This window comes from Pteropus alecto, unplaced genomic scaffold (assembly GCF_000325575.1).
Source record: "Pteropus alecto unplaced genomic scaffold, ASM32557v1 scaffold40, whole genome shotgun sequence".
Classification (NCBI taxonomy): domain Eukaryota; kingdom Metazoa; phylum Chordata; class Mammalia; order Chiroptera; family Pteropodidae; genus Pteropus; species Pteropus alecto.
The window spans coordinates 17,736,855-17,746,899 of NW_006431919.1; the positions used below are offsets into that span (position 1 = coordinate 17,736,855).

The window sequence follows — 10,045 nt, forward strand, 5'->3', positions numbered from 1 at the left end:
CGCTCCCACCCGCGGCGGCGACGGCACGATGCCCTTTGACTTCAGGAGGTGAGTGTGGCGACCCCCACCACCGGGAAGCCCCCTCCGCAGGACCCCTTCCCGCCTGGCACGCAGAAACGGACCCCGGCTCGGTGCATGCCTTGGCAGGCCCCCCGGGGACCCCAGGTCGGCCGCCTGCCGTACACAAAGCGAGCCGGATTCGCGGGGGGCCCCCTCGTGCAGCCCCCCACCTCCCCGGGCAAGGCCACCCGCCTCCGGGGCCACCCCACCCCTCCCTCCGCAGAGCCCTCTCCCCGGCTTGCCACCTCCCCAGCCTGTCCTCACACCTCGCAAACCCGCAGCCTCCTCCCATCATACTGGGAAACGGACTTGCTCCCTCCTCCAGATGGGAGTACACAAGCCATCAGCCCCTCGCTCCCCTCTAGAGCACCTCCTTTCGTCGGCCACCCCTCCAACTGACAGGTCGGTCCCAGGCACCTCGAACGAGCCCCCGAGGATCCCCAGGGGTCTTGGGCCCATCACACCAGCCGGGCGGCGGCTGGAGAGTTTTAGGGTTCCATAGGCTCAGGCTGCCCCAGGCCTGGCAGAGCAGGAGGCCTCTTCCTCAGCCAATCCTGGTCCTGTGCTCTGGGTATTGGGGTGCCATAGGAAGAGGAGGAGGCGGGGGAGCTGGGGGCAGGAGTCAGCAGAGGGTCCCGAAGAGTCTGGCCTTGGCTTTCTGCAGTGATCACAATGGGTCTTTTGTGGGTCCAGCCACCTCATTCATGGTCCACGCTGTGCTGGGTTAGGCCTTCTGGAAGCCAGCCTCTAACGGGGTCTCCACCAGACTTCCCCTCAGAGCCTGGAGCCCCAGGGGATACCCTGGCCTGAAGCAGCACACTGTGGGTGTCCAGTCAGGAAAACAGGGTTTTCGTGTGGGCAGGGACTGACTTAATCCTGACTCCATCCCCTCCACTAAGCAGCTTGCTATATCAAGAAGTTAGCCTATTCTAGAAGTTAAGGTGAAGCCTCTGGGTTCAGACCTCCCCTTAGCTGCTCAGCAGGATGACCAAGGGAAGTGTCTGAGCCCTCTCAGAAGCTCCGTGTCACCACCTGTGGAATCGGGCTAAACATTAAGTCGTATCTCTCAGGACTGGCTGCATGAGAAGCCCTTAACTCAGCTTGTAGAGTTTGCAGCTCAGAGGTGGGAGTTAGTGGATGAAGCTTTTCCACGAGGCAGTTTCCTCATTCACGAAACAGAGATTCTGGTACCTGCCTCACAGGAGGGGACTCTCTATCCCCATCTGCTCCTCCCTCCAGGTGTGAAATCAGGGTAAAGTGACAGCCTTCTCAGGAAAAAAGCCTGGCAGTGACCCCCATGGCAGGTGGGCAGGCACGGTGGGGGTTAGGCCTGGAGAGGACATTGGCCTTGGACCTCTTGCACTGGTTCACATGGTACTCTGCCCGTCCTGGGCACTGATGCCATCTCGAGAACATCTGCCAGCTTCACACCCCTTCAGTGCAGCCCTGAGGCTGGCACCGGACAAAACACTTGCAGACATAGGGCAGTTACCCCTCAGATGGGATTCAGGGACAGCCCTCATACCGGCACATTGGTCCCTGGTCCCACAAAGCCTCCTTCCTGCCTCCTGCTTCATCCCCATGGGAGTCAGTGATTTTGACCTTATTGGGAGGAATCACTGTCTTTGATCATTTAATGCCTTCAATCTGCAGCTGATCCCCAGGTTTTAAGAGAAGGAAGTTGAGTCCCCAGGGCTGAGGGTCTTGCCTCAGACCTCAGGGAAGCTGGACTGAAGGCTGGGCCAGGGTCCCAGGTCACGCACAGCTCCTGACCTCGTACCCCTTGAGTTGGATGTTGGGGTATCCAGTGCCATAGGTGCCCCCAGCTTAATGAGGCGCTTTAATCAATTCCTTGGGGGTGTGGGCTCCCCACCTAACAATGAGATTGGGTTCAGCACTTCACATTCACACCTTGGAGGATGAGCCACTTGTGCTCAGTAACCTGCACCTTAAGATCCGTTAACTCCAGGGCTCAGGTTCTAAGGAAGGTTCCACCGTCCCAGGCACCTTCCTCTTCAGTGCTCTGTGCCAGGCTCAGCCCTCTGCCACGTACCCTACCTTGTGGAGCTGGGAGACATGTGGCCCCTCCCCTCTCAGCACTGGCAGAGAGAAGGGAGGGGGCATCATGGGGTCCATGAGTGGGGGGCCCACGTGGGGCATTCTCTGCTATGCAGGCACTGTGGGGTGCGGTCCGTCACCTGTGAGAGGGGTTTTTAATCTCATTTTAAATCAAAATCATGGCCAAGGCCTTGGTGAGCTGGTGGAGCTGGGATCTGAATGCAAGGCTGCTAACTCTAAAGCTTTCGCTCTCGGAGAAAAGGGAGGGCTTGGAGGTCCCCAGGACACTGTCCCATCTCTTAAGAACCGAGGGGAGGGGCTTACTCTGACTGGACCCCTCCCCCACTTTAGGACCTGGAAGAAAACCAGGCTTCCTGCTTGTTCTGCTCTCCTGAAAGCAAAATCAGGAGGATTGTGCCCCTTCTTATCAATATGCTTTGTTTTTTTAATGCCTATGGGACTTTGCGACTTACCTCTGGTGTGTTTTTCTGTCTGTGAATTGGGGGAGACTCTAGTACCCATCATTGAGAGCTTTAAATAAGATAACATGCATAAAGCATTTAGACACAGAGTAAGCCCCCAATCCATTTTGGCTACTATTTTCATTGTTTGTGGTTATTTTTTTTTTTTTTCATTTAAGCAGCTGTATTTCCTAACTCTGTATCGTTCACTTAATTATTATCCTTATTCTTTCTCTCTCCCATTAAAACTTGAGCTCCCTCGGGCAAAGATTTGTATCTGTTTTATTTACTGGGAACTCCTAGAACAGTGCCTGGGCCAGACTGGCCCCTTAGAAGAGGAAGCCAGAGACAGGGTGGGATTGGCTAGCCAACTCTCCCTTCACAGGGCAGGTTTTCAGCTGTTGGTGGAGATTCCCCCGCTTCTTTCCTTGAATTTGATGTAAATTATTGGGGATGGAGGAGGAGGAGGAGGCAGGGTGCAGAGGAAGGACCCTGGACTTGCAAAGATTACTTGTGTTTGTTCCTGTTGCATTGTTTCATTCATCACTGCACCTTGCAGTGTGGGACTCGCCATGTGACCCAGATCCGTGGGTGTTGGCCTGGACCAGACCCAGTTCCGGCTGGCAGGGGGGTCGAGTACCGCCTGCCACCTCCTGCTCAGCCCAGGGTGGATGAGGAGGGGCCGTTTCTGCAGCCCAGGCCCGGGCGAGCCTCCGCACTGCTCTCTGAGAGACAGAGATGGCTAGCTACCTCACTGTGGTGGTCCCCAAGTTGAAACCCCAAGACTTGGCGTATGCTGCTATCTGCCACTGACCAGCTGCGCCCTGGGACAGTTGACTTACCTTCCTAGGGCCTCCGTTTCTTCATTTCAGAGGGGAGCGTAACCTTCACTGCCTCACCTGGTTAGGTAAATGTAGGGCAAATGAGATGTCCCTGTAAGGTAGGGCTGGCCACATAATTTGTAGGGGCTGAGTGCAAGATGGACATGCAGACCCCTTTGTTGGAAAAGTATTAGGAGTTCTGGGATGGTGACAGCAGAGAGTTAAGCTAAACACAGACCCCTCCGAGCATGGGACCCTGTGTGTGACCGCACAGATCTCACAGCCATGATGCCAGCCCTGTTGCCATGCCTGCCACTCTGGCCTCCCTCCAGGAGACCCCAGCCCTCCAGCCCTTGAGGAACCCTGAGTGAGCTTTCCAAAACTGACCTGATTTTTGTTATGTCCTGGTTACAGCCTCAAACAGAGCCCATTGCTCTGAGAATCAGCTTTGAATTGTTTAGCTCCTCATGTGGCCTTGCCCGAGGGGACCCCTGTGGAGCCTCGTAGCCCCCCTCACTCCATACACCAAGCGAAGCCCCAGCCACCACGGGGCTCTGCAGCCAGTATTTCGAGTTTACTGAGCACTTACTAGGGCCTGGCGCTATTGGCAGGATCTCTATATGTACTTCGACGCATTGAACACCCCCAACAACCCTGCTGGCCAGACTCTGTTCTCCCCCTTCACAGATGGGCCAGTCGAGGTGCAGCAGAGTTAAGGACGTGGCGGGGAGTGGGTGCTGAAGGCGCCGGGGTTGGAATGCTGCCATCTGGTCCCCAGCCCCACCTGCATCCCCATCTCTAAAGCTCCCCCCTCCCATTCACTGAGTTCACAGAGACCGAAACCTCCTCTAATTGGAGTCATTGACTTTTTTTGTCCCTAACCCTTCCCCAGCAGTGCTCACGGAGAAGCTTAAAGTCATCCACTTTTTTTTTTTTTTTTTTAACTAGCCTCGTGGTCCGACACCTGAAATTTTCTTTAAAGGCCCCCCACTGCTGTCTCATACCAACTTAGAGCGTCTCACTCAGGGGGGTCCAGGTGTTCCCCTCTCAGGCCACTGGGGCTTTAGAGCAAAGAGCGTGTGTTTCCCTGCGCATCTGGGCACAGAATGACATGGAACTCCTGAGGCAGCTTGGGTTCCTGGCCATGACACCCTAGTATCCCGAGACCAGGGTCTAGCCAGCTGCGGCGGCCTCGTCAAGTTTCATTCCCCAGCTGGCAATCCTTTCACACTTTATTTTGGAGTTGCCGTCGGCGGTTTTCCTTGGGCATCGGTGAGGCAGGCAGGGGGTGAGGAGGGCATTCGGGGTGAGGTTTACCCGCTCCCTCTGCATCACTGGACGTCCACTCTGGCTGTGCGTTAGCATCCCTGGGGGAGCTTTACAAATCCCCAAACTCAGGCTGCACTCCAGACCCAGCAGACGGGATCTGAGGGCGGGGAGCCCAGTCACCCGTGATTTGAAAGCTCCTCCTGTGATTCCAGCGCATAACCGTGACTTGGAGAAGATGGCCCAAACCGGGAGAACCGAGAACATCCAGAGCCGAGGCCACCGCGGCAGCTGGACTGGGGAGCAGGTCCTTGGGGGCGGGCTGGGGAGCAGGCTGGTCCCCCCATCACTCCTGCGTGCTCTTTGGCAAGCCAGTTCCCTTCTCTGGGACTGTTCTCACCAATAAAGTGGTCAGTACCACAGACGTATCTTTTCATCAATATCCTTGCTCTTCAGAGCGTGGTCCCCAGGCCAGCAGCTGCAGCGTCACCCAGAGCTTGTCGGAAAGGCAAACCCTGAATCTGAACCTAGGTTAACAAGGGTCCCCAAGTGGTTTGGATGCGCAGTGAGGACGAAGCCCTGCTCTGTATGACTGGCTTGCCTGGGCATCTCTCATTCTACATTACTTCATTCAGTGTCTGCTGCTTAGAGATTCACAGCATGTGCTAACTCACTAAAGGCTCTGAGAAGTCCTGTATGAAAGGAACCAGAGTCGCTTGGTTCAGCTCAGCTTTCGCCAAACTCACCGCCTCAGCCACCCTGGGTACCTTTTCTCAGACTGTAGTTTGGGAAACAGCCCTAGCTGATCCATTCGGGAAGTGGTAATTAGTCAGTCCAATTGTCTGTTGTCAACTTTAACATTTAGGTCTGTTGATTTAATTACACTGGCTGTATGTAACAGGAAAAAGTACAGGACAGGACAAAACCTCCAACACTTATGTGTATTTGCTTTTGAAAATCCCGACCCTTGGGTGGGGCAGAGAGAACTCAGGTTGGTCCTACGTACCGTGAGAGCTAGGGGAGACAAGAATGCTGTCCAGATCTCCCGACCTCAGAGATGCTGGGTCACCCTGAGGATGCATCAAGGTCCCCGGGGACCTGCACACACCTGACAGTGTAATCCTCCGCCCTTGAACACCAGCCTTTCTCCCGGAAGCAGCGCGGCTGGACAGGAAGCAAGATGTGTTTGAAATGCACAAATGTTCTCTTTAGCCAAAGGTGGAAACCCTATTGGAGATGAGAGGCCTGGCAGTTATTACGCTTAAGTCTCGTCACAGGTCCCTGAGACACGGGGACTGCCTGTGTGGCAGCCCTCTGTGACTTTGACTTTCTTTGCTCTCTGACATTCTGGCCTGGGGCTTGAACCTCTGGAGGAGGAAGGAGGCAACGCTAATCTTATTAGCATTGGACTTAAAAGTCGATCCGGCCCCACACGATAGATACAATTATTAGGGATTTATTTTCTTCATTTTTTTAAATTAACATACAGTAAAATTGACCTTTTGGGGGATATACTCTTCCGTGAAATTTAAGACATCATGTAACCACCCCCGCATTCTAGATACAGAACAGTTTTATCAACCCAGGAAACCCTTATGCTGTCACTTTATAATCACACTGTTAATTCGATTTTTTTCACAATTGCGGCAAGAACGCTAACGATGAGATCTGCCCTCTTAACAGATTTTTAAATGCACCGGACAGTGACATGGAGCGGGTTCCTAGAACTGATTCATCCTGTGTGACTGAAACTTTAAGACCATTGAATAGTTACTTCCCCTTTTCTCTTTCCCCGCCAGGCCCGACACCCCCCATTCTACTTGCTGTAAGTCTGACTGTTTTAGATACGTCATGTAAGCAATATCATGCAGCATTCGTCCTGTGACTGGCTGACTTCACTTAGCATAATGCCCACCAGGTTCATCCGTGTCGTCGACTATGGCAGGATTGCCTTCTTGTTTTAAAGGTTGAATATGATTCCATTGAATGTGTAGATCACATTTTCATTATCCATTCATGCACACGTGGGCAGTTAGGTTGCTCCCACATTACTGTGCGCAATGCTGCGTTGAACATGGGGGGGCGGTGTGTATGTCTTCAAGACTCTGATTTCACCTCTTTTGGATAAATACCCAGGCAAGGGCTCGCTGGATCATATCGTAGTTCCGTTTTTAATTTTCGACACACCTCCATGCTGTTTTCCATAGTGGCTACACCAGTTGACATTCCCACCAGCAGGGCACGAGGGTTCCCTTTTCTCCACGGCTTTGCTAACATGGTTGTCTCTAGTCTTCTTGAGAACGGCCGTCCTTCCAGGTGAGAGGTGATATCTCATGGTGGGGGCTTGCTGGATCATATGGTAGTTCTGTTTTTAATTTTCGACACACCTCCATGCTGTTTTCCATAGTGGCTACACCAGTTGACATTCCCACCAGCAGGGCACGAGGGTTCCCTTTTCTCCACGGCTTTGCTAACATGGTTGTCTCTAGTCTTCTTGAGAACGGCCGTCCTTCCAGGTGAGAGGTGATATCTCATGGTGGTTTTGATTTGCCCCCGATGATTAGTGACCATTAGCGAGGCTGAGCACCTTTCCGTCGGTATGTCTTCTTTGGAGAAATGTCTCTCTAAGTCCTTTGTCCAGTTTTTGATGGGTATTTTTCTGTTTGCTTTGTTTGTGTTGTGAGTTGAAGGAGTTTCTTACGTATTTTGGATATTGACCCTTTTCAGACCTACGGATTGCAGGGATTTTCTTTCTTTTTTACTCTGTTAATTGTTTCCTTTATTAATTCAGTTTTAAAACAGGAAGCCCAGGGCACATAGCTGGGGAAGGGCAGGAGCGGGACTTGAACTCGGCGATTCTGGAGCCAGGGCGCTCCACCAGGACGCTGTCCTTCCTCGCTGGCACCTCGCCGTCGTTGACTTTTATGACTCCCCACCACCGGCCACTGACATACAGAACTTTGTGGGACCCTGGTGATATTTGGGCTGTTGTGATGTGTTGGTGGGTCCAAGAGCCTATTCATGGTATAGAGAAAGCGTCTCCACATCTTCAGGGGAAGGTGCTCCGTGGGGGGCCGACCCTGGCCACCCCACAGAATGTCCTACGTGGCGAATCCCTCCCTCCGAGGGCTGCCCACGCGGACCGCTGGGAGGACACGGCCAGGGCGCCCTGGCAATGGCTCTCACATTGTGTCCGTTGGGCAAATCTCTCTGGATTTGAATCCCTGGCCCATGTTGTCTGGCCGTGGGCCCCTGGACGAGACACGGCCTCCGTGAGCCTCCGTCGTTCTCATCTGCAGGCCGGGGTGCTCATCCCTTCCTTGCAGAGTTTTCGTAAGGATGGGGTGGGCTCGTGTGGAATGCCAGACACATGTGCTTAGAAAACGAGAATACGTTTGCCGCCTCCTGGCCTTGCCCGGCAGCCCTGGGAGACCTCAGCAGAGGACCCACTGGTGGGTGGATGTGGTAAAACCAGGGTCCCTTGGGTGTGCAGGACCAGTGAGTGACATGCTTACGTGAGGACACCTGGAGGGGTTGGATCTGGAGCCAGACTTCCTGCTAAGTGTCATCCACACGGCGGGAGAGGGAATGGTCAAACAAACAGTTACCCCACCCCCCCCGCCATGTGCCCCATGACCCAGGCAGGTGCCTCGGTGGGTGACTGGGGCAGGCACAGGCTGTGGCCCACTGGAGCACAACGCGCCATCAGGAAGCGGGGACTGTCGTGCAGCCCTGTGGCCTGTCGCCTTGCACGGCCTCCAGTGCTGCAGGAAATGAGCATGCGGTTGGTGATCACTTTGCTCCCAATTTCATTCTTGTCAAGCATCATGCTGGGCCACACCCACACTTGCTGAGGGCCGACGATGACCTGTGTGTCACACAGGCTGGCTGGGTGGAAAGGATTTGGGGCAGAGGCCACGGACTCTCAGGAGGTGGTCTAGTGGACACGGACTTGGAGCTGGAGGCAGAGGGGTGAGAGACACGCGGCTTTGGACGGAAGCAGCCTGGGGACTCCCTTGCTGCCAGCGCTGCCCCTGGACCTCGCTTTCCTGTTCGACAGCCCCTGGGCTCGCCGGAGCCCAGTCCGAGTGACACCCTCTTGCACCAGACCCTTTCATACCTTCAGCCCCCAGTGGGTCTCTTTCCCACGACTTCCCAGGACTGTGCCGTGATTGCAGCAAGGCCCACGATAGCCCCCATTTATCAAGTACCAGGCTAAAGGCCTTTCTTGGATTCCCTCCATTCACCCTCACAACAGGCAGGAGCCAGATGTCATTCCCATTTATGTGATGAGGATGCCGGGCACAGAGAATGGGCAGGACTTGGCCAAGGCCACACACACCGCAGGTGACGTAGCTGAGACTCAAGTGCTCGTCTGTGATGCCAGAGCTGGTTTCCTTAACCACACTTTCGTGCTCAAGAGGGGAGTGTTATCACCTTGATGTTCTTGGGGCCACTCCACGGACACCCCTGATGTCAGCTGCCTGCTGTCTACTTAGTCGTATTTATAGTTTGTTGCCATGGAAGCCTGGGGGTGGGGGCTCGGGATCACTGGAGAGGAAGCCGGGCTGGGGAACTATTATTTCCTGTGTACTGTGCACGTCTGTGGGCAGGAAATTACCTCTGAGGCTCAACTGGGGAGTGGGGCAGAGGGGTGCAGCCCTCCTGTGGAGCAGTGGGGCTGGTCTCTGGAGCCCCCATCAGCAGACCAGGAGCTGGCAGCAGAGGTAGAGTCATCTGTTCATTGAACATATTTACTGAGGGCCTACTGTGTGCTGGGCACTGTTCTAGATGCTGGGGTTACAGCACTGAGCCAGACAGACAGTTCCTGCCACCCAGCCTCATGGGACTTACGTTTTCGTGGTGGTATTTTGCCTCTTTTCTCTCTCTCTCCTTTTTAAAAAACTAAGTAACACTTTTAATTTAGAATAATTTAGACTTACAAAAAAGTGAAGAGAGCACACACACCCGCACCCAGTTGTCCCCATGGTCACTGTATATTGCCACCTCTGTCACAACGAAGACACTGACTCAGGCACATTATTATTAACTAAACTCCAGCGTTTATTTGGGTTTCGCTTGTTTTCCATGAACGTCCCTTCGCTGCTTCAGTGTCCAGCCCAGTACCCCACACTGCATCAGTGGTCGTGGGTCCCCAGCTGCCCCTGGTCGGGGAGAGTGCCTCAGCCTTTCTTGTTCCTCGTGACCTGGGCAGCCTTGGGGAACGCCGTCCCGGTATCCCTCAGACCGGGTTATGAGTGGGATGCCTTTCTCGGCACATCCCGTCGGGGGTACCTGATATCCAGGTGAGGCCACTGGTGGCGTTGACCTTCGGCACCTGGTTTAGGCTGCCCTGCTCTAGGTCCCCACCCTGTAGAG

General features: G+C 54.3%; 1 protein-coding gene across 6 annotated transcripts in view; it reads left to right on the plus strand.

The window, feature by feature from the left end:
• The first annotated feature begins 6 nt into the window (after nt 1–6).
• Nucleotides 7–10,045, plus strand: part of ERGIC1 (endoplasmic reticulum-golgi intermediate compartment 1) — an 82,541-nt gene continuing 72,502 nt past the window's right edge. For all 6 annotated transcript variants that reach the window (XM_025043094.1, XM_015585323.1, XM_015585322.1 and 3 more), the window contains exon 1: nt 7–48. In XM_025043094.1, the coding sequence (XP_024898862.1) occupies nt 29–48 (20 nt within the window). In that variant the 5' untranslated portion in view covers nt 7–28. The remainder of the gene's footprint in view (nt 49–10,045) is intronic.